Raw genomic sequence first — 27,064 nt, forward strand, 5'->3', positions numbered from 1 at the left:
GCACTCGGCCCCAAACCACCACATTTCAGTATCTTTTTACATTAAACTCAGCCTGCAGAATCCTGCCGGCCGGCTGTGAAGAGGAGGAACAGGAGGATCAGGCCGGTCAGGTCGGGGTGGTTCTGCTCCGCAGGGCTGGGAGGCGCAGACGCTTCGCTGCCGCTCGGCCGCGGGCTGGCGCTGAGCTGCTCGCAGGCTCCTTTCGTGCTTCCCTCCTGCCACCTGGGGAGCAGCTTGGAGAAGCCTGGCTGCGTCCCAGCAGCTGGGGCACTTGAAAGCAGAATTAGAAGGGACTCTGAGCACAGCTTCAGAAGGGACAGCCTCTGCCCGAGCCCATGGCACACCCTCACCCCTTGGCTCCATCACCGCCAGCGCAGCGGCGTGGGGACGCCTCGTGTCTGGTCAAAGCAGCAGCTGCTCCTTCAGAGAGCTCGCGAAGTGCAGGAACACGAGCAATTTGTTTTTTAAAAAAAGATCTTTTAGGAACTCCTGAGCAGTGTGGTATTGTCTCGCTGCCAAAGGTCGGTCCCGGCACTCCTCCTGTATCACACGGGGTTTTAAAAATTGGGGCACCTGCAGAGGAAGGCGGGGTGGTGAGGCAGAGCTCCGCGGGGTGGTGAGTTGAAATGGCAGACAGATTTGCAAAGTGATGCAACTGCTCTAATTATAGGAATGACCAAAAGGCTGAAGTGGATTAAATTAGCATGGAAACCTCAGCCAGCACCGGCGTGGCTCTGAGAACTTTGTGAATAACGAGGGGGGGGGCGGCCGAGGCCTTGGGGCAGGCCAGCAGCGAGCAGGCACACCCCGGGAGGGTTCCTCTGCTGCAAAGAGAAAGCTCCCAACACCGGGGAGCTTAAAACCACCCATCCCAGCAGCTCATTCCCTGTAACGCAGCGTGGAAGCTCCGACACCAACTCCTTCCACCTTTCAGAGAAAAATAACTGTCGGTATTTCCGCGGTGCCCGTTTCCAGGAGGAGGCCGGGGGCGGCGCTGGGAGCCTCCCAGCCCAAATGCCACCCACCTCCGGGGCAGAGGCCAGGGCTCCTATTTTTAGCTCCTCTGGCATTCTGAAGCACCCGAGGAATGGAGGCAGCCACACACCAGTCACCTCCAGCTCTGCTCCCAGCCTTCGCCACACCAGGCAGCGCAGGCCTCACCTCGGCAGGAGGTGCCTGCATTTCCAGGAGGTGCCTGCATTGCCTTCCCCCTCCCCAGTTAACACCAGGAGGCCCCGGCCCACCCCTGTCCCGCAGTTTCACGGACACGACCTGTGCCTTCGGCTCGCTGCATTCCTCCTCAGCCCGGGCACAGCCGCCCAGTGAACCCACTCAGATTTTGGGACCTTCTCAACTGCTGCAGCTTTGCCTCATTCTCTGTCACTCCTCAGACACAGCACGAAGTTTGCAGCACAGCTTTTTTGGAGCGGAGCTGTCCCCAGCAGAGGGGAAGGGAGAACTGCCAGGTCCCTCAGCAGGGAGCTGTCAGACCCAGGCTCACCCAGATGCACCCAGACCCAGCAGCTCTTTTTTTTTGGTCCCTAACAAAGCCCCCTGCCTGTCCCACACGGCTCTGGGGGTGCCAAGGAAAGGGGATGCTCTTTCCTGGACCACTCCAGTGAGGGCAGGGTCTCAGGAAGGATCCTCACCCCTGAGCTCGGGCTCACAGCCCGAGCACACATCCCAGCCCCTTCCTCAGACTCCCGTGGGTCCTCCGCAGGCCCAGGCTTGTAGGGTTTGGCTGCAGGTGATGCTGGATCTTTCCCATATTACCTCCAGGCCAAACCAGGCCAGGGCTGAGGGCCCGCAGCACAAATCCCAGCCAGGGAAACGCTCACCCCCATCCCAAACGCTCCTTTACTTGTCCACTGGCAGTTGTGCCCCCCTCGAGCCCCACTTGCAGGGCCCAGGAGCTGGTGGCACCGCACAGGGATCGGTGCCACGCCGCACGCCAGCCCTGGCACGTGCCCGAAATCCGCCGGCACCGCTCCTGCTAATTGCTACAAGGGCCCGGAGAATCACCCGCTCGGTCTTTACGCAACCCAACTGCTGCATTATGTAGTTACTCAGATTGATTTTGTAATCCCGCGCAGCCAAAGCGAGCGTTAATTACAAATTAGTGTCCTCGAAACCCCACAAAGCAGATTAACTTACTTCTGGTCTGCTCGGTGAACGGCTTTCCCCTCCATCTCCTCCGCCCAAAAGCAGCCTCCCCCGGCAGGGCGCAGGAGGCACCCCCGGAGTGCCCGACAGCCCAGCCCCAGTGCCCCTTTACAGGTCACAGCTTCCAAAGCAGCACCTTGAACCCTGCAGGACCCCGTGCAGCCGAGAGCCCCGCGGCCCCAGGAATCCACTCGGTCGGCTCGGGACCATCCCCGTGGGCACCGGGTCCTCTGCCCGGCTCCCATGTGCAGAGCCCCGTGGTGAGGTGTCTGATCGCGGGGCTGCCGCACAGCCAAGGCCCCCGAGGAGCTGTAATGAGCAGAGATTCAAATCTGAGTAATCGCCGAGCGTGGTAAGTACCGAACAAGGCACTTGGGACACGCTCAGAAAGTCCCAAACACTTAATTAAAATGGGAGGCTATTAGTGCACGGCTTTATTAAACTTGTGCTGCTGGAGACAAAGCCTTCCAAATTTCCTGTCGTCTTTTTGGCGGTCCCACTAAACCCCTCCTGGGCTAACTGGGGGCAGCAGGACCCACCTGGCTGACCGACCTGCCCCCAGCTCTCTGCAGTAACCGAGGGCGCACGAGGATCCCCCGTGGTGATTTAGGGACAGGGGTCTCAGGTTTGAACCCTCAGCACCCGCACCAGAAATCCCAAATGCAGCCCAGCTGACCCCTGGGTCCCCAACCTGTCCCCGCAGCGCGTCTCTGCCGGGCGCACGGGGGGCAGGAAGCTGCATGGGCAGCAAACCAAGGACAGAGATCAGTCTGGGGTCAGGACTGGCTCCATCCCCACAGTCAGAGCTGCACGAGGAGGAATTTAGGGACAAACACCAGGCAGAGGCTCCCAGCAGACAAGCACCGAGCTGAGAACCACCCCCCCCAAAGCACTCAGCCCCTCTGCAGGGGCACTACCACGTGTGTAGCTCTGCGGGAAGATGTTAGCCCCGGCGAGCAGGCTGATAACTCCCTCAAGGGTCCTATAGCACAGAAAACACGTCCTTAGAGTTTCTCTCCCAACTCTTAAACTCATCCTGAGTGCAGCTGCCTGAGCCCTGCCCTGGATGAGACTGCTCACACACCCCCACGGGCACGGGGAGAGCAGGAGCCTGGCGCTGGGGGCAGAGGAAGAGATTTCTGACCTCAAGGGGCAGCAGCTGAGGGGGGGCTGGTTGTGAAGATCTCATCCCGAGCGGCACCGCCGTGTGCAGGTAAGGGCACGGGGAAGGCTGGGGGCGCGTGGCACCAACACAGGCATCAGCTCCTCGTCGGGAACCTGCACCAGGAGCAGGAGCTGGGGGTGTGAGCCCCTCGCTGCCTCCCTGCAGTCCGTGGGAGCAGCCTGGGGTGCGGCTCCCACAGAGCCGGGGAGGTCGGAGTTGCGTGGTCCTGGCCGCAGCCAAAATGGGGCGTTTTGTCCTGAAAAAGTTCATGGCTGAACAAGAAAATAAAGCAAACGGGGAGCTGGGCAGAGAGAGAAGGACAGGGTGACCAAAATAGGCACTCGAGCTGAAGCAAGCCCTCGTTGGGAGGCAACGTTTAGGATCTGCCGCCGTGTTTTGGAGCAAGGGCAGCAGAGCCAGAAAAACGTCCCCAGCAAAGCAGCGCCCGGCTCGTCTGCCCTAACGAAGCCAAACGAGCCGTTCCCAGGCTGCGGGCATGAATAAAGCCTCTGCAGGGTGCACCTCGGGACTCGGGAGCATTACCGGGGCTCTGATAACAGGAAGCTCCCCTGTTATTTGGCAGGGCCTTTCCCACCAGGAGGGAGAGGAGTTTAGGGTTGCAGTAAGGAGGCACCAAGCTCCCCTTCCGCAGCCACGCTGACACCAGAGAAGGGGGCAGGGTGGGACGGGGCACCCAGCGAGACGAGAACCTTGTTGTTACTCATTAACCAACAGTTTACTCCTAGCCTGACCCTGTGCCAGCCCAGGGAGGGCCCGGCACCAGGCCCTGCGGCTGCCCTGTCCCCACGTCTGGCACTGAAGGTTAGAGGAGAGCCCCGAGAGCCAGCGGGCCCGGTACAGGACGTGAAATATCTCCCAGCTGGGCTCGGAAACTCAACCCAGCCCCAGAAACAGAAACAAGACGCTGCTGGGTCACGGCTCTGGGCTCGGCACGCCGCAGCTGAGGCCGTACCAGCCCCAGATCTCCCTCCCACCACGAGATAACCCCTGCGAGAGGCTTGTTTGGGCTGCAGGAGGCTCCCCTGGGCAGCAGAGAGCCGCTTATCTCGCAGGGCCGCAGCGAACAGCTCGCTGTGGGGAGCGCAGCCGGCCCGAGGCCGAAAGGGAAAGTTTTGTGTAAGAGTCCTGAGCAGAGCTAACGCCAGGCTGCTCCCCAGCCTGTTTTAATTGCTCCTGCCCTGACTAATGGGGATGGAGCTGGCACTCGAAGAGCCTTCCAAGCACGGATCTTGAGTCACCGAGGAGAGGCTGACAACCCTTGGCCCCATTTTACAGCTGCAGAAAGCGACTGAGAAGAGCCTGGAGTTGCTTCCTAAACCCACCAGTCAGGAGTGGAACGAGGAAGAAATTCACAGCTCCCTGCGCCCACCGGGTGGGGAATGCAGGGAGCACGTCCCGGGCACTTCCCACAGGGGTGGCAGCGCCAACGGCCATCCCCAGGAGCCCGAACACCACTTGGTGCTGGTGCAGGCTCCTTGTGCACCCACCCTCACCTCTCCCAGCTAAAAGCAGCGCTGTTCACCCCTCTGACATGGGATCCCAAATAGGAATCCTTTCTCAGCAGCAATACCATAAAAAAGACGCGTTACGTGCTGCCTGTTCACAGCAGAGCTGCCCCCTTGCCCTTGAGGCCGGGCTCCCTGTCCCCGCTCTGGGCACGGGGTAGTTTAGGAGCGTCCTCAGCCCCGCGGCTGCTCAGTGGTGGAGGTTCCTGAATCCCCACAACTTGGGGAACATTCCCACAACTCAGAGCCGTGTGGTTGACTAAAACGACCAAACTCCAGCTGGAAAACAACAGCAGAGGTCCACCCCCAGCCCCCAGGAACGGTTACTCACTTTTTCACATTTGCCTCCCCATTGGGGATCCTGCGTAGCTTCTTCTTCTTCAGGATTTTCACGGCTCTCCTGCAGAGGGTTTCAGAGTCCAGCATCTCCTTGACTTTGCCGTAGGAGCCTTCTCCCAGCAAGTCTCCCATCAGGTACTTGCCGATGAGCTTGGCCCTCTTCCGCCGCGGCTGATAGATGACCTCGGTGGAGTCGATGCGGTGGATGAAGGTGTCCATCCCCACGGACATCAGCTCGCTCTCGGCAAACATACCCAGCTGCTGCGGCTCCTGCATATCCATCCTGGATTAAGTTCCTTCACCCGCCTTCCTTAAGCGCTCAGGGTTTTAATCCTGCTTGTGAGTTTCCAACACTCCCTTTTACTCCTTCTTGAAAAAAAAGATCCAGAAGATTGTACAAACATGAATAAAAAAAAACAACAAAACAAGAACTACGAGCTGCTTCCAGCTCAGGTGGATGCTAAAAGATCCAGGCCTGCTCCAGTAACGCAAGGTCTCTTAAAAAGAATTTCTCTGTGACCAGACACGCTCAGGTTGGGACGCGCTTCGCTCCCGACCTGGTCCCACCACTAGGGTTCTTTCAAGTCACCCTGGCCTTGAACTTGGCCCAGTTTGTCAAGCGAAGTGCTAGGTCATCCTCCGGGACTTCAGGCCACCGCATGAAACCAGACGAGCGCCAAGTCCCTCTCGTGGCTTTCCATCACCAGCAGCGCGAAGTCACCGGCTCCGGGGTGGAGGGCAGGGAGAGCGTTTCTGCCCAGCCGGCCTCACCTTCCACGCACGGGCACGGCGGTGGCGGTGGCAGGGGGGGTTCAGCCGTTGGGCAGCTGGAAGCACGTTTCCTTGAAGGAGCTTTCAGGAACAATCCCACCGCCCTCGCTTCTCACGCCGACCAAAGTTTGAGGCCTTCGGTGCCTACCGACACCTCCCAGGGGCATCCTTCAAGCACCGCGATTCCGCCTGGCACATGATGCGTCCCCCCCCCGGGCTCCGGCTGGGCTCACACAACGCAGAACCGGCCGGTGCCCCCCCACCCCCCTCCCCGAGCACCGGGACACGGGCACCGTCAGCGGGACGCGGCTCCCCGTGCCCGCAGCCCCACGCACCCCATTCCCCCCCCCCAAGGCAACCAGAGATGGCGGCAAGGCAGGGCAGGGCCTCCCCCACCCGGGCTCCTCTACGGCGGGGCCCGGGGCAGCGCCGCCGCCCCCCGGTAGGACACGGGCGAGGAGGGGAGGGGAGGGCCCGGTGCCCCCCCCACAGCCACGGGAGCCTCTCGGAAGGGCCCGGGCCGCGCCCCCCCCCGGCCGCCACCGAGTCGAAGGGAGGGGGGGGCTGGGGGCCGCAGGCCTCGTTCCCCCCTCCCCGCTGCTGGGCCTCAGGAACCGGAACCTGGGCCCGGGCCGGGCCGGGCCGGGCCGGGCCCCGCCGCCGCCTCCGCCGCGCTCCTCCCCGCTCCCGCCCGGCCTCCGGGGGATCCCCGCCGGCCGCCGCTGCGCCCTCGGGGCCTGCTCGGAGCCCGCTCCCCGCCGCCCCCTCAGCGCCGCCGCCTCCCGCCCGCCGCCGCCATTTTGTTTACCTCCCGCCCCCGCCCGGCCCCGCCGCGCTCCCGCCGCTGCCCCCCCTCCCCCTCCCTTCTCCTCCTCCTCCTCCCCGGCCGGGCCTCGCGCCTCCCTAGCGACCGACGTGCGCTCCCATTGGCCGCCGCGCCGGCCCCGCCCCCGCACGCTCTGCCGCTGATTGGCCGCGGCCTGGAGGCGAGGGGGAGGAGCCGGGAGGGCGGCTTTCGCTTCCGGTTGGCTCGCGGAGTTTGCGGCCCGCCCCTCCCCCCGCTCGGGCGGGCGGCGGGGAGCTCTGATTGGCCGGCAGCGCTGCCCGTCAGCCGCCCGCGAGGGCGAAGGGCGAAGGGCGAAGGGGAAGCGGTTGCCATGGAGACGGGCGCGGAAGGGAGCGGCGCCGGGGCCTGGGCCTAGGCCGGGGAGCGGGGCCCGGCCCCTCCCGGCCCCTCCCGGCCCCTCCCGGTGCCCTGAGCCCGGTGCTCGAGGCCCACAGACCCCCCGAGCCCCCTGTGCCCCCGTTGCACCACACTTTGCCTCCGTCTCCTTCCCCTGCCAGCACCCCTCAGCGCTCACCGCCCGGCCCCCACACATTTTCACGCCCCAGGACAATAACAAATAAAGCAGAACGCCACAGAACGCCCCCCCCCCCCCCCCCCGTCACCCCCAGAGCGGGCCTAGGGAACACTCCAGCGGCCTCTGAACTGGGCTGAACTGGGCTGGGCTGGGGATTTGTGAGATATTTCTCATCTCACAAACATTTATTTGTCTTTCTCCTTGCTGCGTTTTACCAGCAGCACCCAGAGAGCACCAGTGGAGGATAATTCCTCCTCTTTTTTTTAGGTTGGATGTTAGGAAGAACTTCCTTACTGAGAGGGTTGTGAGGCATTGGAACAGGCTGCCCAGGGAAGTGGTGGAGTCACCAGCCCTGGGGGTCTTTAAAACACGTTTAAATGTAGAGCTCAGTGATATGGTTTAGTGGAGGACTGGTTAGTGTCAGGTCAGAGGTTGGACTCGATGCTCTTGAGGTCTCTTCCAACCTAGAAATTCTGTGATTCCTGCCCCGGTGGCTGATCTGAGCGGGCAGGACAGACGGGCAGCTGCGTGGGACAGACGGACGGGCACAGCTCCCCAGCAGCGTAACGAGGCTGCAGCGTGCCCTGAGGCAGCCCCACCGCCGGGACCTGCTGCTCCAGCCCGGCCCAGCCGTGCCCCAGGCCCGTTTTTGGGGTGATTTCCCCTAGCACCCAATGCAAATCCTCCCGGCTCCCGCAGCCGCCGTTGCACTGCTCGCAGCCGTGCCTGCGGCAGGAGCTGCCCTCTCCCGGCCGAACGCGCACCCAGCAGCAGCCGCCTGCCCTTGGCTGTCCCCAGCTCGCTTTGGGGCCACACGGTGCAAAAACAGCACGGAAAGAGCTGGAGAAAACATCTTCGAGCGATGTGCACGGTGGCTCCCCTGGGACAGTGGCTCCGTGCCAGCACCACAGCCAGGGACCTGCTCCTGCAGGACGGGGCTTTGGCAGCGCTCCTGACCCAAACGCTTCTCCTGCAGGGCTTTGCTCCAGCTCTTGCTGCCTTTGCTCCCGTCTCCCCCCATGCAGGCATTGGGAAGGCTCCTGCCGCTCGCTGGCTTTCACCAAACACCTCGCAGCGAGCCGCAGGCTCCGGCTGGCGGCGGGGAGCTCAGCCAAAGGGCTCACAGGAGCTTCACCCACCGCCGTGCCCCACGGGCTGCCAGGGGCACCGGCTGCCTCTCGGTAACGGCTTGGGAGCGCTTGAAGGATTTTTGGCAGGAGGCATCCAGCAAAGTGCAAACGTGTTAGCGCTGCAGACATGCAGATTGCAAGGCATCTCTGAGGGGAGATCGTTTTGGAAGGACCCTGTAAGTCACAGAGAGCAGCGCATTTAAACACCTCAGGCATAAATCTGTGAACTTGCAGCCATCCTCCCAGCTCCATGGCACGAGGACACGGCGCTGGCAGCCCTGCTCGGGGTCCTGCTGGGGAGCAAAAACATCCCAGTACCCGTACTCCGCAGCCCAGGGTCCCCAAAGGCTCCGCAGATCCCCAGGGCCAGGGGCATCTCCCCGGCTCCATCCCCACAGCACCCTGAGGAGCTGGGGAGCTTTTCCAGAGCACAGGGCCTGGAGCTGGCAGCAGGGCAGGGAAGGGGGCGCAGCCGCCCCCCGGGGCTCTGGCAGCACCGTATTTTTCCTCCTGCTCCCTTGCAGGCTTCTTTCATGATAGCGCCTGGCCGCGTGTGATTTACTTCGATCTTGGCACCGAGTCCAAAGTGCTGGAAAGCGATCACCCAAATTCTGGTAAGTGCTGTGCTTCCCCCTCCCGAGGGGGCCGGGTTCCCAGCAGCAGGAGGGCAGGATCGATTGGAAACCGTCCACAGCAAAGAAACCCGGGCAGGAGGCAGCTCCCATGGCTTCGGCTGCAGCTCCCAGCCGGGTTGCATCAGCTGCACTCTGCTCCCGGTGCCGCAGAAAGAGACTCCCCAGAGGTGGAAACTCAGTGAAGGGTTCCCCAAACCTGAGGGGCTTTGCAGGAGGCTGCCCCCCAGCGTGGCTCCTGCCAGGTACGGAGCAGCCGAGTCCCGTCCAGGCTCCCTGCTCGGCTCCAGCCTGCGCAGACGGCCTGGCACGGGGCAGTGGCTCTGTCCCCCCACCCTGAGATGCCCCTTCCTGAAGCTGCGGGCCGGCACGGAGCCAGTTGGACCCAGGGCTCCTCGCCCCAGCGGAAAGTCAGGGGATTTCCAGGCTGTGGGAAAAAAAACAGGAACCGAGTGCATGCAACACGGCCGGGCTCACCCCGGCACCGCCACGGCAGCGGCCCCGTGGCACGCACGGCAGCCAAGGCTGCAGGCTCGGGGCCCCGGTGCTCTCGTTTTTGAGCCCATTATCCCAGGCCCCAGTGCCCCCAGAGGCCTGGCTGCCTGGGAAGGGATTCTTCTGGGAAAGGCAGAGCGTTTCCCCGGGGCATCGCTCTCCTCCAAGGGGCAGAGCACCAGCACGCAGCCCAGCCACGGCCCCAGCACTGCACACAGACATCCCAGCACCACGGGGTGACACCCACACGTGGGGACGGGGAAGGCAGAGCCCTACACACACCACGAGCACACCCAGCACCTCCCCGCTGCCCCCCAGCTCCAGGGCCCGCAGCTGAAAGCCCCCAACCCATGGCTGGTGGCTGCCTGCAGCAGGTGCTGCGCTGGCTCCTGGAGGGGATTTAGGGGTGCAGAGGGGACCGTAGGGTCAGCGGGTTTGTGCCTGGAACAGGAACCGGGGTGGGAAGCGGGAAGGAGGCGAGCACTGGGGCTGTGGCACCAGCTGCAGGGCTGGCAGCGGTTACAGGAGGCTGACTAACCCCCAGCTGGATCCCTGCGGGTGCTCCCACCGCCTTGATTCATTGGTATCGCACTACGGAAATAGCTCTAGGGGATTTTAAGCCCTAAAAGTGCGCAGCTAAGGAGGCTCTGGTGATTGTTCTCACGTAGGAGAGCTCCCATCCGTACGGGGGACGAGGACGGCGCAGGCAGGGCAGTGCTGCTGGTGCCTTCAGCGAGCCCGCTGGGGTGTGCAGCGAGAGCCAGAGCAGAAGGAGTTCCTAAAAGTGTGATTTAAAGGAGCCAGAGCCTCTGGCATTAACCTCTGGAAAAAGAACACTTCAGAAAGCATGATGCAATTGCTGATTAATTAACGCCTGCCGATGAATGAAGTGTTCTGAGAGCAGCGCTGACGGACAGCCCCAAAAGCCCCAAAATGCCAAGTTCTGCGTTTGGGCCTGAGCAGGAGAAGGGGAAATGTCCCTTGTGCCAGGGCTGAGGCCCTGCAGGGGCTGGGGCTGCCAGAGCTGGCGGCGGGGTCCTGCTGTGAGGTGCCCATGGACTGTGGGACAGGTGAGGCTGGATTTGGGATTTTTGCTGCTGCTGGCTCTGAAGCCCCCCAGGACAAGGCGCTCGGCTCCCCAGGGAGCAGACGGGGCCAGCTGAGGGTGCTGGTGCCTGAGGCTCCCCGGCCGTGCCGGTGCAGGCTGCCTTCCTCTGCCTTCCTCTGCCTTCCTCGAGCGCTGTGCACGAAACCCCAAACCTTTTGTTCTCACCGTCTGCTTTGAAGGCAGCTTCTTTGATGGTACGGAGCTGCTTCCCGGCTGAGCCGGCTCATGCTGCTGAGGCTCCCTGCAAACCCCGGCAGGGCCGGGGTTTTACGGGGCAACCCCGATACTTCCCCGACTCCTTAAACCCCCTCAGCAGGTCCCAGAGGGGCTGCCCTGGAGGGAGCAGCGCTCGGATCCCAAAGGGTCTTGGCTTTGCCTCCCAGACACCCACAAACTTGGGTCTCAGAGCCATGCCCTGCTCCACAGCGGGTCCCGGCGCTGCACAGGCACCGTTCCCGTGTGCCCAGTGCTCTGCTCACGGCAAAGCAGCGCAGCACACCTAGGCAGGGAGCTCATCCCGTCCCATTCCATCCCATCCCATCCCATCCTGTCCCGTCCCATCCTGGTGCCCGGGACCCACGGCCAAGGTCTGTGCCTCTCCCCCTGCCGTGCCGCTGGCTCTGCACCTCCCTCCCCGGGGGTCAGCCCGGAGATCTCCCGCTGGGGATGCCGGTGTGCGCAGTGGGAACGCTGCTGGGTGTGACTGGGTGTGACTGGGATCGGCCTCGTTACCCCGGGGCTTACGAGGGGCAAAGACCCAGCGCAAACACACTCAGAAAGTTATAAAAGCGGGCAGGAGGGGAGGAAGGCGAGCAGCACGGGGGGGGGTTCCAAGGCTTTTATTTCCCACTCAGCCGCTTCCCTGTTAATCCTGAGCGGGAGCCCCCCCTCAGCTCCCCAGGGGCTGCAGCACAGGGACCCCCCGGTGCCCCCCACACCCTCCCGACCCCACTGGGACCCCACCCAAGACCCTTCAAGGACCACCACAGGACTCCTCTGGCCCCATTGTGACCCCTGGGATCTCCCCGAGACCCCTCAAAGACACCCGTGGGACACCCCCGGACCCATTGGGATCCCCCTGCCTCCCCGGGATCCCCCCGGGACCCCTCGAGACTCCTCAAGGACCCCCCCCGGGACCCCCTCGGCCCCATTGAGACTCCCCCCAGGACCCCTCAAGTATCCCTCCGGGCCCCCTCAAAGCCCCCCAGCCCCAATGGGACCCCCCCGGGACCCCCCGGGAGCCCTCAAGGACCCCTCCGGGACTCCTCTGGCCCCATTGGGACCCCCCCGGGACCCCCCCCGACACCCCTAGGATCCCTGCGGGCCCCCTCAAGACCCCCCCCAGAGACCCCTCTGGGCCCCCTGGAGCCCCCCAGGAACCTCCCAGGACCCCCCCAGCCCCCCTCAGGACCCCCCCTCGGCCGCCCCCGCCCCTTCCGCCCCGCGGGCCGCGTCCCCCCAAGATGGCGGCCGCGCGGAACCCGGAAGCGCGGCGAGGCGGCGGCCGCCGGGCGGGAGCCTGAGAGCCCCGCGCACGGTGAGGCCTGGGGGGGGGCTTGGGGCCGGGGAGGGGGGGTCCCCGGGACGGGAAGGGGTCCCCTAGCCGGGAAGGGGGAGCTCGGGGCCGGGGGGGGTCCCCGCCGCGCTGTGCCGCTGGCTCCCGGCCGCGGCTCTGGGCTGAGCACCGCGGCCGCCAGGTCTACCCGTGCAGCGCCCCCGGCCCGAGGGGCTCGGGAAGACCCCGGGGGGGGGGGGGCTCCGCGTCCCGGGGGGCTTCGGAGCTGCCCCGCTCGGCTCCGTGCGTGGCTGCGGGGGCCGCTTCTCCTCGCGAAGCAGAGCTGGGGGCTCCTGGCTGCTCAGGGCCCGGTTGGGAAGGGGCTGAGCCCCAGGGGCACCCAGGGGCACCAAGGGGCCGGGGGCCTGGTGCTGGGGGGGGGGGGGAGCACAGAACCCCCCCCCCCCGGCACCCCCGGGTGTGCGCCTGTCGCGGTGCCTCAGGGCCCAGCTGAACGCCCCTGGGGCACGGGGCTCACGCTCACGGGCTCCCAGCTCTGGTGCTGGCGGTGGTCGCCTGCCACTGGGTTCCTAAAACCATTAAATGGCCCCGGGGGGTTTAGGAAGCTGCTCCCATCTCAAAAGTAACCCTAAAAATCAGCCGAGACGGCTTAATCTCTGCGTGACTTCACGTCCAGTGCAACGGGGCGGCCTTCTGAAGGGCGACTTCTGTGGGGTCGCTGTGGGACCCAGAGGCCTGTGGGTTTTTTTTTGGTTTCTGCGCTGTTGTGGTGGGGAGTTTGGTGGCCGGCTGAGTGCCGTGGGTCACCCGTGGCACTGGGACACCGGGCGTGGGCCAGCGCGGTGCCACTCAGCCACCGGCAGCCGGGCACGGGAATGCCTTTAAGTGGCAATCACGCACTGGTGCTTTTGCTTTCAGTTTGGGGAACGCTGCGAGTCCCCTGAAGTAGACTTGGCAGAGTTATTGGGTAGCCTGAGCTCTGTTCTCGTCTCTGCTGCTTGCTCTTTTTCCATGGTTATCAATTCACTCGGTGTTTGTACTCATTTCCCTAAAACAAGACCCTGCCTTTAGCAGCTCAGCTGAGTGAAGTCTCATTGAAAGCCCAGCGTGAGCGCTGGGTGAGGGAAGAGTGCCTGAATCACCCAAAGAACTTCCTTAATCATTGCCAAAGGAGCAGCCTAAAACATCTGAAACCTCGGTGCTTAGCGGCACAGCACAAAGCCGGTGCTCGCAGCGACTTCGGGCGCTCCCCGTTTCTGTCTGCCCACTTGCCCGGTGTCAGTGCTGGAGGTAACAGAACTGCAACTGGTGTCGGGGGCGCCTCGTTCAGTCTGAGAGGTGTTTTTGTCTGGGATTGTTTCAAGTGGCAGCTGGGATGCTTGCTGAAGAAGGGTGCCTTTCCCCACCTGTTTCCTTCGATGGTGTTTTGCCCGTTCTTGGAATCGATCTCGCTTATGCCGGGTTTTCAGGGTGGCTGAAAGCGAAAACGTTTTTTGTAGAGGAAAATGAAATGGTAAAGCCACAGAATGTGTCAGGAGATGGCACAGTCAGTGGATTGTGCAGCTTTTTCTCCCTTAACGTTAGGTCTCAAGTTCGTTCCCCTACTTCGAAGCGTTCTGAAAGATTTCTGTGAGTCCTGCGGGCGGCTTTGCGTTAGGCATGAACTCACACCTTTGTTTGAAACCTCGCAGTTCTCAGTGATTTGCTAAATGCCGTTTCCTCCCCTACCTTTGTCAAGGTCTTACATCCTCATTCTTGAGCAGGAACAGGCTTCTGAAAAAAGTTCACTTCTCCCTTCCTTTAACGGGCAGCTCGCTGCTGTGAGCTCCCGAGCCGGGGCCGAGCGTCGCGTTTCGTCATGGGACAGGCACGGGACAGGCTGCGTCCGCCTGGCCGGACACTCGCTGAGCGCTCCGGCCACGTTTGCTGCAGGATTTTTTTGGTGCTGAAGTGTATGTGGAGAGGATTTTCCCTTTTTTTGAAGTGTTGTGTTTAAAATCCTGAGCGTGTGCTGTGTTTGAGGGCTGTGCTTCCTGGCTGAATAGGCCTTTTTTAAGCTTAAGTTATAGATCCCTGAAATGGAGGGTTTATAATGAAAACGCTGACCCAGGTTTAAAGCTTTCTGAACAGTGACACTGTCATAAAGAGCTAACTGTGCAGCCGCTGAATACCGCGCTTTGATTTTTAATCGTGAGAGCCTGGATCTCTCTGGAAAGCCGTCCAGGCTTAATTAGGAGTTTTACATTCTGAACCGTTTCAGCTTAAAACTCTTCAGTCTCTTTTGGTAACACGATCAAGATCTGTAAACACGGAGCTCTGAAAGAAACCAATACATGCCTCTTGCACGCAGGGAGCGTACGTTGAGCCTGCCTGGAGGCTGCCTGCTCTGGGATGGGGTTTGTGTGCTCACGATTAATGGGGCAGCAGGCTTCGGAGTCCCGGAGTGTTTTGTGGCTGTATGGGGCAGAAAGCTCGTTCCCTGTGTGGCAGCAGGGCACAGGGTGTCGCGACGTGCTGGGCTCAGCTGGGGCTGGTTTCTTCCAACGAACCTCCTGCCATCGCCTCGAACTGGGGGCAGAGGCAAAGCACAGAGGATCCGGAGAGCTGCGCTCCTTGGCTTTGAACCTCAGCTCTGTTCTTCCTGCTCTTCTCTTCCCCTTTAATTAAGTAGTATAATCGCGCGTTTCTACCTGGCAGGTGTGCTTCTGAGGCTGGCTCAGTGGGGTTTCTGTAGGGCTTGTCTTACAGCTACGTCCTGGCGTGCTCTGTTTGCTGCCGGACCGTCACGGCGCTGAGCTCCGGGTGCCCCCTTGCCCTGTGCCCTGCTCCTGCTGTGGTTTATCCTCATCCAGGACCTTGCTCGCAGCAGGGCTGTGCCGGGAGCTGCCCTGCTCAGGGCGAGCCCCAGCCGTCCTGCTGCCCGAGGGACCGGTGTGCTCTGCTTTGGGAGCGTGGCTGTGCAGCTCTGCGGGGTGCTGCGGCTTCGACTGCCTCTGAAACGTGCCGGGGTCCTTGGCAGGAGCCTGTGTATGGAGGGGGGATTTGTTCTCTGGCCAGGAGTGGTTGTATCTCCTCCCGGGTGGACGAGCAGGGGCAGACAGAACCTGTGCTCTAGCAGCAAGCTTTACTGGAGTGTTTGGGTCCCAGTTTGAACAATGGTTTGGTTCTCGAAGCGGAGCATTTGGAGACAAACCACTGGGCTGAGCAGCCTGTGAGCAGAGGGGCCAGGGAGCAGGAGGGACGATGATATTTTGGGGCCTGGTGAGCCGAATGAATAGCAAGAGAGGCCAGCACTTCAGGCAGAACCAGCAGTTAGCTTCAGCTCTGCATCCTTGAGACAAAAGTACCCGGGGAAGATTTGAGAGGAATTCCGTCAGCGATCAGATAATGAACCGCTCTCTTTTGTCTCTGTTGGAGCTAAAGCTGCTGTGCCACTTAACCGCTTAATATTAATCCGAGGAAATTTAGGGAATGGCGCGTTGGGGCAGATGCCAGCAGCAAGGCTCCCGATGAAGCTTTTTCCCTCTCTCATTATCTGAGCTTGCATTTCTCTGCTTTTATTTGAGGATTAAGGCCATTGTGACTCTCGTGCGTATCCAAACAGCACCGAGGAGCCTCCTGGTGACGGGCAGCGTGAGCCCGGGCGCAGCACAGCCCTCGGCTGCCCCAGGCATGGGGGAAGGAGGACAGGGACCCCACGGAGCTCGGTCAGAGTCGCTGCAGTTCCCCTCTCCATACGTGGGCACTCTCAGCCTGATCCGAGGCACTGCCCCACTCATGGTCCGGCTGTTCCCATGGCAGACCCGTGTGGTGTAAATGCAGCCACCCTGCTCTGCCCCTCGCACCCGTGGTCACAGCACTGCAACTTCCAGGAGCCTCTGATGGGGTTGGACTTCACAGGCGGCTCTGTGTAGGGCCGGGGGCGTAGATAAAACCCCGGCTGTGGGCTGTGTGTGATGGAACGGCAGCGCTGGGGCTGGCTGCAGATCCCTGAGAGAGGATGGAAGTGTCTGCAGGGGGCTGGTGCTGCTGCTTGTGCCTTGGAGCTGAAGAAGAACCAAAGTGCTGCTTTCAGCACGGGGTGAGAAGGCGGCACATCCCTATGGAGAGGGATTCCTTCCTCCAAGGAGCCCGGTTTTGCCCTGAGGGGCAGCTGCCCCTCTCTCTGCCCACCTCTGCTGTTGCAGCCTGTGCACCCTGCCCAGTCCCTGTGCTGGTTTCCAGCTTTTATTTTTTTTCCTGGTGTTTCTATTAAAGTTTCTCAGGTGCAATTTAAATCTGCCTGACTTTAGTCTACCCGTTTGGGAGAGTTCACGTTTTCTCAAGGACATTTCCTTCCCAAAAGCTCTCTTTGATCCCCCCGACATGGCCTGAGCTTTGGATGCGGAGGGGCTGGGCTGGTGCTGCTCGGGACACGAAGCAATTCCTTCTCCCTCCTGTAACCCCAGTCTTTGGGAGAGAAGTTCACTCTTCTGCATGCACCGCCATCTGTCCCACGTAGATCTGGCGAGAAGCTTTGAAATGATCTCAGCTCCTCTCCTTGTTTACAGACCATATCATTCCAGCAGTTAATCTGTCAAACAGATTGTTCTCGGGCTCTCCGCAGCTCCTCGCACAGCCCAGGTAAGCAGCGAGGTTTTCCCCGCTTCCTTTTCCATCGTGCTCACGAGCCCGGTGGTGCTGCGCGGAGCTTACAGGGCTCAGTCTGTACAGAACAAATGCACCCAAAGTGCATTCCTTCTTGCTGAAAGCATTCGGGAGATCAAGGTGGCTTAAAGCGCTCGGTTAGCGTGCCCTGAAGTGGTTCCATTTTCATCACAGATACTTATTATCTCCTAGATTGATGTTATCCTGCGCTTTTGTAACTGGACTGGGTTGTGTTCCGCATTCGCCTGAGGTTAAATTTTCTCCCCTCCTCTGTAACTTTCTAATATTCCTTTGAAGTTGCTGCACCAGGCTCGCTTTGTTTTGTGCTTTCTAATACGCAGGGTTGGAGGCATTCTTCCTTTCTGCTTTCATGCAGATCAACGCCCGATTGGCGTAACTCTGAGCTGGTAAAGAACAAACTTTGTGTTCTTTGCCTTTTTTACAGATTCGCCCGTCTTTTACTTAAGAGCAGTGGAGAGCTGGAGTGAGTCACCCCCGGTATTTTCTGTTTCTGCATGAACTTCTGTCTTCTTGCTAAATTAACTCGAAATCCCTTTTCCAGGACTGCCTCAGACACGTAACCGAGCAGCGCTGCGTTGCGCCGCGCAGACCTGGATTTGCCTGAAGACAAGGAGTTAAGTCGTGACCAGGGGATAGAATTTACAAATGGAAATACTTTTTTTTTGAATTTTGAATTATTTACAGGAAAAGGATCTGATGCTTCAGCCTGCGTTGAGCTGTTGTCCTCAGAGGCTGTCTCTGTCCTGCTGGGCTCTGTCTGAGCGCGGTGCGGGCAGGTCCCCGCTCCCCTTCCACGCTTCTCCTGCATCACAGCATCAGTCCCTGCTGGTGCCAGTGACGGGGGCTCTGCCTCGAAGCCTCCCCTTCTCATCGCTCGAGGCTGTTCGGCTGCAGCTCCATCCAAAAATACGGCAAGAAGAAACTTGAAAGAGGAACTAGAGGCTGGCTTGGCGACGGGGACAAAAACCGCGCTGGGCGTCCCGTGGGGCTCGGTTCCTGTTTCTCCGGGCACTTCACGTACGAGCTGTTCTCAGGAATCCCGTCCCCGGCAGCCCTGGCGGGGTGCCCGTGGTGGGGTGGGGGGCTTGGGGCTCCCGTCTTGCTCCTGCTCTGCAGGTGGGGAGCGGAGCCCCCCGTGCTCGTGCCTCCCGCTGTGCCCGTGCCTCCTCGGGATCCGATTTCTGCGGCCTTTGTGTCCTCACCGAGCGTTTAACTCACCGTCAGCAGGTTTAGCTCTGCCTGTTGTGTGCATGCCTGTGGTTTCCTAGCTGTCTTCTTTTAATGGAGAGTAATTTAGAGTAAGTTAACAGAGACTGAAAGGAACGGGGAGGAAGTGCTCGCTTCTCCTGAACCTACCGAGGGTGTTTACCTCGCTCTGTGGCAGATAGCTGTGAACCCAGCCTTACCCACAGCTCTATCCATCCTGACTATTGCAGAGCAGTTTGTTTTGCTTTTCAGTTGGAAATTGCCTGCTTCAGTGCCGATCCCACAGGTTTATGTGAAGCTCAAGCTGTTAAAAGTTGCAGTTTGTTCCCTGTAGCCTCTAGGCAGGAGGAATCCCGCACCGATGCTGGCTGCTGGGGCTGGGCTGAACAGTGAGCCTGTAAGAAAGCTCAATAATAGCGAAACTCTCCCTGCAGCTTCATCAGGGTGACTTGTGATACAACCAGACTCGTGGGGCTTTGTCACGCCGGGCAGGAAGGTTTCATTTTCAAGCAGTGCCCGGGAGCAGGTCCAGCGCTGCCCACGGCCGCGTGGTCGTGAAGTCGTCGCCCTGAGCCTGGGAGGGAGGGGGATGCGTGCAGGGGGAAGGTGCTGCTCCCGCGGGCAGTGGAAATTCTGCAAAGTTAAAAGTCAGCAAGCATCAGTTTGGGCTGTTAGGCTGGCGGTGCAGGATGTGGAAACGGGAGCTGTGGCTCGCAGGAACTCGCTGAGTTTCGTGGTTCTGAGGCTGCCCGGAGGATGCTCACCAAGCACCTGCGGAGGCTGTTGGTGCTGAGATGGGCAGTGTCCTGCTGCCCTCGGACCCGTGCCACGTCTGTGTCCTGGGTGTTAGTCCCTTGGGACTGGGGAATGTAAGGAGAAATGTTGAGAGGATTCATCCTTCTCCAGTTTCCTAGAGGACAAGACCGGGACTCCACGATGTCTGGGCTCTGCTGATTTTCTCGGTGTCTCCCAGGAAAGCATCTCAAAGTTTGTGCTGTCCATCTGTCCATCCATCCGTCCAGCTGTTTGCTCTGATATCTTCGGAGGAATTCTGTCACATGAATTCAGCGCGTTGGCATTCACCAGCTGACTGTTGCTCAGGCGTAGGAGTTTAAACTCAAGCAATTTTCCTTCGTTTTGCTAATTGGGCCTGACCTATTGTGCAAGAGTTTTCCTACGGACCTAATGCTGTTGCAGAGAAAAGCACTGCAGAGTATCTGGCTGGTGAAATCTGGTGTTGCCAAGACCCGGGATAATGCAGAGCAGGCGGGCAGAGGCTCTGCTATTGATTTTACCCTTCGTAAGTTGCTTTGGATGGAGCAGTGAGGCTGTATATTTGCTACAGCCGTTACGGGAATCACTGCTGCTGATTTCCTAGTGAAAGCTGTTACAAATTGGAAGGGAAAAAAAGGCAAAAAAACCTGAACTCTCTGGTGAGAAGAGCAGAGACAGTATTTTAAAGGCACCAGAGGATATCGATGTCTCTAAAGCAAGTCTGTGATGCTGACCTTAGGTCAGCACAGCTCCCTGCCTTGTTCGGTAGCAGCTGAGCTGTATTTATGGGATCTATAAAGACGAGCCATTTATGCCGTTTGCAGCTCTATACAGCATTTGAAGAACGTCTCAAGGTTTTTTTGTTGTGTTTTTCTGCCTCTTTGTCTTCCTTTCAGCCTTGTACTACCAGCGTCTGCCTTGATTTGGAAGGCTGGAGGATCTCGGAGCAGGCTGATGGGATGGAAAACGAAGCAAGCTGTAGGCTTCTGCTTCCCTCTGCTTCATTTGGGGGGTCTGGGTGTCATAGCACAGCCTTAATTTATACCATCGGTCCTCTTGTTAAGTCCTCTGGGCGGAGGAGAAACGCCAGGAGCTGGTGACAGAGAAGGAACGAGGCTTGGCCGTTCTCAGAGCCAGCCCTGGAGTTTCCCCTGTTCCGTGGAGTCGCAATAAACCTCTGCCTTGCCTGCATTCGGGCCTTTCTCTCCTCCTACTTCCTTCCTGAGATGTAAATTACAATTTCGTAGGATCTCCTGCAGACCACCAGTGGCATCAAAGAAAAATATGGAGAAAAAGAAGAAAGCAGCCCTAGAAGCTGGAGCAGAAGGTGCCAACGGGGGTGGCTGTGGCACGAACCGTCTGCAGGCTGCTTTTTGGGAACCCTGCTGCTGCCGTTTGGCTATAAATCAAGGGGCCTGAGGCCGGTATAACAATATTAATTGGGATGCTGGGGTGCTAGCGAAGTGTTTTTTAGCTGGTTTTGCTCCTGGGCTTATGGACTATAAAGCCTGAGTGTGGATTTTATAGCGTAATAAAAAGAAACACTTCTGGTTGTAAAAGAGCGAGACTGCAGTAAATCTGTGGTGAAATAAAGCCAGAGAGAAGGATCTAGGTGATCCTGCGCCTTTGTAAAGAGCATTTCTTCTGTTAGCAATTAATGAAAACGGGCTGGGGGTTTTGGTAGCTGAACGGTCTTTTCAGGCAGCCTGGAGTCACTTCTGGTGTACAAACCTTCCTCTTTGGGGGTGATGTTCTGCCGTGCTCTCCTAGAGAAGATGCACCTGAGGACAGCTTGGTCACTTGGTCCTTTTTTTGGCAGAGCAGTCCCAGTGAGGTTTTTATTTGCTGTGCTGCAGGAGGAGGCAGAAGCCGAGCAGCCCGGCGAGCCACAGCTCTCGCCCGGCACGGGCTTTTTTGCCAGGTTACAAAACCGTGCGGGTCCCAGGGCGACGGCCTCTTTATCTAAAATAAAAGGGGGAGTGCTCTCTTAAACCACAAAGTGCTCAGCCTCTGGCAAGCGATTTAATTCAGCCTGGAAGCCTGCATCTCGTGAAGGCATCTGCGTGCCTGCTGCTTGCCGGGGGAGCCGGCGGCCGATCCTCTGCTCGCTGCCCCAGGTCCCCAAACCCGAAGGCTTCTCCCGGTGCCTTCCCCCCAGGTCGGTGGCAGCCCCGCCACCTCCTGCTGCAAGGGGGTCGTCTGCTCCCCTTCACGTGTGAGCCCTGCTCAGAGATGTCCCGACGTGGCTCCAGCCACCCAGAGAAAGAAGTAAACACTCATTTTAATTTTGCTTTCCATGACAAATGCAGAAATAATCCTGGCGGCTGAAAGGTCACTTATTTTTAAAGGGGCTCTGACTCAGAATTGACTTTTCAGAAACTCTCCTCGTAGCAAGGATCTTGTAAATGATCAAAGCTGCTGTGTTTGAAATTGCAGCTTCACTTTGTGCTACTTAGATTTTCAGCACTGGTAGCTGGCTCGAGGAGAATCTGCCGGCCACTTTCCTTTGCCGGGCTGTCACGCTGCAGGCTTCTTTCCAGGTCCTGGAAAGCAGAAGGTGGCCCAAGAAAGTCGCGTGCCTTTCCCTCGGGTTTTGGTTGTACAGCTTGCTGTTAATGCTCTGTCGCATTGCAGAGAATTTAGCCTCCCCCCAAAGAAACCTTTATGGCATTTTTTCGTTACTTTGCAGGTGTTGGAAGTGATTCTGTCAGATTTTGATTCTGTCCAGCCCTTTGGGATTAGTTTCCCTTGGAGCGTGTCACAGTAGCTGCCCCCCTGGAGCATCATCAGGCGATGTCTGAGCGTGGGGCTGGTCCCTGCCAGGACACTGATCCTGAATGCCCACCGTGCTAGCAGCAGGGGGAATGAAAGGCAGGGGGGTAAGTTCTTGTGTTTGAGGCCAGCAGCCTTCGTGCTAAAAGTGCACCACCTGCTCTGACCTTTGCTGTGCACAGCCATGGGGAAGAGCATCAGAGCCCACTGCACAACCACCACGAAGCTATGGGAGATATCAGAGCGTGGTGAGATCAGGGACGAGCTGTGCCTCCACCCAGCGAGGTGCTTTGCTCCTGGCTCAGGTGGAACAACCTTCCACCTACATGGCACATTTTCATCCTCGAGCAGTGAATCTGTCAGTGAGGATCCTTGATCATCTGCCGGCTGGGAATGGAGGTCGAGGCTACCTGCGAGGCTTCCAGCAGGAGGGCTGGGCTGTGTCTGCCGGTCAGGACTGAAGGTGAACAGCAAACGGCACCAGGCAGGCCAAAAAAAAGACATTTTTTCCATGGGTAGCACTGCAGAAACTGTACGCAGAGAGCTGGAAGTGCTGGCCATGTGTGTTCCCATCGATGATGCCAGGACTGTTTTGGAGAGAAGGTGCCCCACCGGGGGTCACATTCTTCTGGCTGTGAGAATCGAAGCTGGCACCCGCCGGGCTGAGTGAAGTGCCTGTGAGCTAATGAGTGCTGATTACTGGTGGCACGTCGGTATCTTACAGGGCTTCGTCTGGCATTCCAGCTGCTTCCTGAGAGCTCAGGGCTGCCAAATTACCTGCTAAGGCAGCGTAAGTTGCTGTGAAAATGAGCAGTCTCGGGGAATCGATCGGCTTAGTCAAGAGTTTGCTCAGAAGTTCAGAATCTTTTTGGGTATTAGAAAATTCCTCGAGCTGAAAACCAGCATTTGGCTGCTGCAGAACTCACGGATGAGTGCGACATCCTGCCAAACTTCGGCAGTGCTTGCAGCGAGGCAGGAGAGGTGTGCTTAGGATCGCCGTCTAGGTGAATTCCAGGTGTGGTGAGATTTGAGAACTGTTTCCCAGGAAAAACCTCTCTTGTTTGGTAAAAAGGCAGCTGGCATTTGCAGCCTGATGCCTGTTTACCGATTCCTTAGCTAGGTTTGATCTTGGCTGTGCTTTCTTTTCCGTGATTCTGTGATTCTTCCCCTCCAGCAGCCTTAACCCTGCGTTTCTTTCCCATCCTAGGACATGGTGCGGGGAGAAGAGCACAGATAAAGAGCCTGCCACCGCTCCCCAGCCCGCTCCCCCTGCCCGGAGGACTTCATGCGGCGGGACCCGGGCTGATGCCCTCAGCACACGCTGCCATGGACGGGGGGAAGAGCTGTCCGCAGCACGAGCACCAGCAGGCGGGCGACGCGCTCTACAGCGTCCCTGCCTTCCGCTCCCAGCTCGCCGTGCCGGCCATGGAGGTGAGGGACCCGCAGCAGCACGAGGCTGCCCTGGGGGTGTCCCTGGAGGGGGTCTGGGCAAGGCAGCCCAGCTCGGGAGCCTCATCCCGGCGGGTGTTTGCGGGAGCAGTTTACCAGCCTTGCTAGGCAGCTGTCCAGGGGCAGGAGGTATTGATCGCGACTGCTGGAAGGTGACGGCTGTCTGCTCACTGCCCTGGGCGTGGGAGGAGAAAAACAAGGCTGTGATTAAAACGGGCACCTCCTTAAAGGCTGGAAGGTGCCAGGCTGCCAGGGAGAGGGATGAAGAGCTTGTGCAGAACTGCAAACTTTGTTTCCCTCTCAGCTTGTCTCTGAGAGATGCTAAATCTGTTGCTAGGTCCAGCTGTGCCTTTTTTGAGAGTGGCACAGCTGAATAGGGTAGTATTTGTCCCCAAACTGCTTCTAAAATAAGACCAGATCCTTGATGCATTTGTTCTGAAAAGGGCACTAAGCAGACCTTTACCCCAAAATCGCTTACGTGTCCCTGCAGCGCTGTTTGATTCCAAGTCTTGTTTGAGTTCTGCCACATCCATGAACACACAGGTTAAAAAAAGTCCTGTCTCACCAAGGGCATCAGACACAAAGTGTTGTTTTGGATACAAAAAAGGACACAAGAAAGAGAAGCTGAGAAATAGATGTGTTCTTTCCATGATGGTACCTGCTGAGCTAAAAGCTTCCCGTAAATGTTGGACACCGTGTGGGTGGGAGGGGGGCGGTGGGAAGTGTTCAGGCATTCACCTGTGCAAGCCAACTTCAAGAGAATTGGGCTGGTGCTGGCTTTCTGCAGAGATTCAAGTTAAAGGGCGACAAAAGGGGAATGGCCCTGTCGTCCTCCAGGACAGGAGGCTCAGAAGCTGGCTGTAATGCTCGGCTGTGAGGGGTCGAGAGCCACCGTCTGCTGGTGGCAGGCACCGAGGGAGAGAAGTCGAGTTCCTGGCTGAGAGCTGCAGGTGGCTGTGCTGGCCCCCAACCTCTGTAACCCTTCTGGTTTCTGCTTTCAGAATTCCATGCTGGCGGCCGACTCGTGGAGTAACTGCTACCCTGCCTCTTTCCCAACCTCATCTTTCCTAAGTGAAAACCAGTGAGTGCAGTTCTCCTTTATACGGCTCTATGCTCTTGCACACTCCGTGATTCAACTGTTTCTTTAGTGCTTTCCTTGTTTACTTTATTTCTCGAACTGATGGGGAAATAATTGCATCACACTCATCTTGTGGCATTTCATAAACTGCTACATATTGGAAAAAGCAGCAAATAGCTTTAAAACAAAACAAAACAAAAACCAACAAAACTTTGATTTCTGGTAAACCTGGTGGCCGCTGTGCGGGAGAAGCAGCCTTGCTTTAGCCTGGATTTGTTACACTAATGGAGTTCCTAAACACCCCATTAGCACAATCCAGCTGAGCAAATGTCGTGCATCTGGAGCTTTATACAGATGGCGTGGACAAGAGGAAGGCATTACCAGCACCGGGTGGCAGGCTGAAGTTAGAACCTGCAGCCTGGGAGCTGGCAGAATGCTCTTAGCCCACATCTGCTGAAAAAAAGCCCTAACCGTGCAGCCCAGAGTTCAAGAGTCATTACTTTTTCCTCTGGCTGTGACTGATACTCTGTGCTGATAAGCTCGTGCCCCACGGTGCGAAGTGATGAGAATGGGCTCATGTGAGAAATCGTGGCTTCCTTCGAAGTGAAGCTGCCTGGAGCACAGTGAGGTGCCACGGAGCAGAGCTGTGCCAGCTCTCAAACCCTCGCGTAGTAACAGGGGTCCTGCCCTGGCTGGTGGGAAAATCATCCAGGTTACATGCCTGAAACAGCATTTTGGGGGACTCTGTATAATGATAAATGTTGTTCTTCCTTCTTCTCCTTCTCTTTATGATGAACCTCCATCCTGGATGAGAGGGATGGATGCTGGATATGACAGGAGATATTTGGGGGGACATAAAACGGCCACGTGCTGCCACAGTGACTTGGGCTGGAGCTGTGTTGGGACGGGGAGATGCTGGCTGCTGGGAAGAAGGCCTGAAGGCTGGCCGACGGCTGCTTCAGGTCGCTGTGAATGCAGGGAGTGGCACAGATGTACAGGATGTGTTTTTATTTAGGTCAGAGGTGGAAGGAAGAAAAGCAAAAGAAAAACAGAACGTGGTATCACGGGCTAGTAACTGTGTTCCAGGTGCCTTAGGAGTCAGTGCAGCCTCCTTCCTGAACGGATTTTAGCATCTTCGTGGAGAAGCAGAGATCCATCCCTGAGCGCTTCGGTTCCAGGCTGGCTGTCAGCAGGACGATCAGCTCCTCTGCTCGGAGCAGTCGGACCCCTGTTGTCTCCGAATCAGTTCTGCTTGTTTCTCCTGTGCCTGCTCTGCAGAGGAAGGTAGCCAGCAGCGACAGGGTGAATTTACGAGGCCGGCTCTTGCTGTCTGAATACCAAGAAACTGTCCCGCAGGTGCTGAGCGGAGCTCTGCCTTGTTGGTTACTCCCCAAAGTGAGAACTGGAGAGGAGCTATCAGATCAGTTCGGTATCTTTGCTCTTAGCCAGCCCGTCTCTGATTGGAAGAGGGTGTACTTTTTGAGCGTGATTCCTGTAAATTACAGTTTGTGAACCCTCAGGAGAGCTATAACAGAATTTCTGTTTTGCTGCATTGAACCACAAGATTAGATTGTGTTTGTCTATTGTGTTGGTTTTTTTTTTCTTTGTTTGTTCTGGTTTTGCCACTCACTTTTTTCTTGTGTAGCGCTGCTCTTTGCTGTTTGTTTCGACTCTGCTGGAAATGTTATAGCCTCGGTCCTGCAAAGACATGCCTCCGTTTAACGCTGATGTAAACTTGTTGACTTTGCCATCATTACTTTAGGAAAGGAGGCTCCTTGCAGCATTTATTTGCTGGAGAATGCTTTAGTCAAGGCCGCGCCTTTGTCTTCCTGTTTTTCATATCCTGGTAGCTGTAAAAATTACCTCTCAGGTGAAATTTTCCCTATCTGTCTTTCATGAAAAACAAAAGAAGCCTGTCCTTTTGTATTGGAAAACTGCAGCTGAACTTTTTTAGGATATTATAGGCTGAGTGTAGAAATCCCAAAAGGGATGGAAACAAAGAGGGGGATTCTAAAGGGAGTCGTAATTAAAGCTACCACACTGTAAGAATAAAAACATCAATAGATGGCATTAGACTTAGCCCAAGATTCTTCAAAATCCTGGTCGCAGAAGCCTGGCTTGCGAGTGGCTGTGTTTGGACACAGCTTACTCCCCGAGCAAACGGCTTTGTCCCGAGGCAGGTTTTTCCTGTTCCTTTTCAGTAGTTTCATGCTAGAGAATTTCTTTAAAAGATATGAGTGCTCGCCTCTTTGTCTCAGCTTTTCTTAACCCGAAAATGTAAACAGTGGATTAAACTGCTGAAAGAGCAAACGGTGTTCGGGTGCCCTGCAGGGAAGGGCTGGAGCTGGGCTGATCATCCCAGAAGCGCTGGGCTTCCTCCACAGCCTGGGCTCGGGGCACCCCTTGCTTCGGGGAGCTCTGGGCCAGGCCTGCTGAGCTGCTGGAAGTGGTGTCACACATCTACAGAAAACATTTCTCAAAGCCAGGAGCAAAGATTTCTTGCAGGGTTTCTGAAACGTGCACCCCCCTTCTCTTCTACTGCTTTTGTGCACTTCTCCACTTTACCCCCAGTGAGTGGAGTACCGTGTGCTGTAAGGTAAAGTAGGCTTTGAAATCATAAATTGCTCTGATGATGGGGAAGAGGAGTGCCTCCGTTGATGTGTAGGCAGTGGTGACCTTGCCAGCCTGCCTCTCATCACCGGCTGGTCTGAGATGTGGAATTTGCATCTCCGGATGGGAGCCTGCACCATCGGCACACAGAGCCTGGCTGAAACACCCCGAGGAGATCTGCCCTGAAATCACAGCATGGCCCCAGAGGGGCTTCGAGTGTGTCGGAGGTGTCGCTGAGGAGCTGGCGTGGAGCAGGCACGGTGTCACGGCGGTCTGAGCAAGTGCTGGAGCAACCACGAGA

The 27,064-nt window shown here is 58.3% G+C and overlaps 3 protein-coding genes across 4 annotated transcripts in view; 1 reads left to right on the forward strand and 2 right to left on the reverse strand.

The window, feature by feature from the left end:
* The window catches only part of STK11 (serine/threonine kinase 11), a 34,489-nt gene extending 28,232 nt beyond the window's left edge, over positions 1-6,257 (reverse strand). Inside the window, exon 1 of the mRNA XM_068661348.1 lies at positions 5,186-6,257. Coding sequence (XP_068517449.1) covers positions 5,186-5,475 — 290 coding nt within the window. The 5' untranslated portion in view covers positions 5,476-6,257. The remainder of the gene's footprint in view (positions 1-5,185) is intronic.
* LOC137844791 (uncharacterized) lies at positions 5,579-8,986 on the reverse strand (the record flags this gene model as incomplete). The annotated part of the gene is made up of 1 exon (XM_068661349.1): positions 5,579-8,986. A coding segment is annotated over one exon (1,197 nt), but the record flags the coding sequence as incomplete, so codon positions are not given.
* A 3,115-nt stretch (positions 8,987-12,101) lies between these two features.
* Positions 12,102-27,064, forward strand: part of SBNO2 (strawberry notch homolog 2) — a 55,361-nt gene continuing 40,398 nt past the window's right edge. The window contains exons 1-4 of one of the 2 annotated variants that reach the window (XM_068661329.1): positions 12,184-12,227; positions 16,757-16,829; positions 22,834-23,057; positions 24,077-24,156. In XM_068661329.1, coding sequence (XP_068517430.1) covers positions 22,932-23,057; positions 24,077-24,156 — 206 coding nt within the window. In that variant the 5' untranslated portion in view covers positions 12,184-12,227; positions 16,757-16,829; positions 22,834-22,931. Of the gene's footprint in view, positions 12,228-16,756; positions 16,830-22,833; positions 23,058-24,076; positions 24,157-27,064 lie in introns of both variants that reach the window. The other variant, XM_068661328.1, reaches the window with a different exon arrangement.

Source organism: Anas acuta, chromosome 26, assembly GCF_963932015.1.
Source record: "Anas acuta chromosome 26, bAnaAcu1.1, whole genome shotgun sequence".
Taxonomy (NCBI): Eukaryota; Metazoa; Chordata; class Aves; order Anseriformes; family Anatidae; genus Anas; species Anas acuta.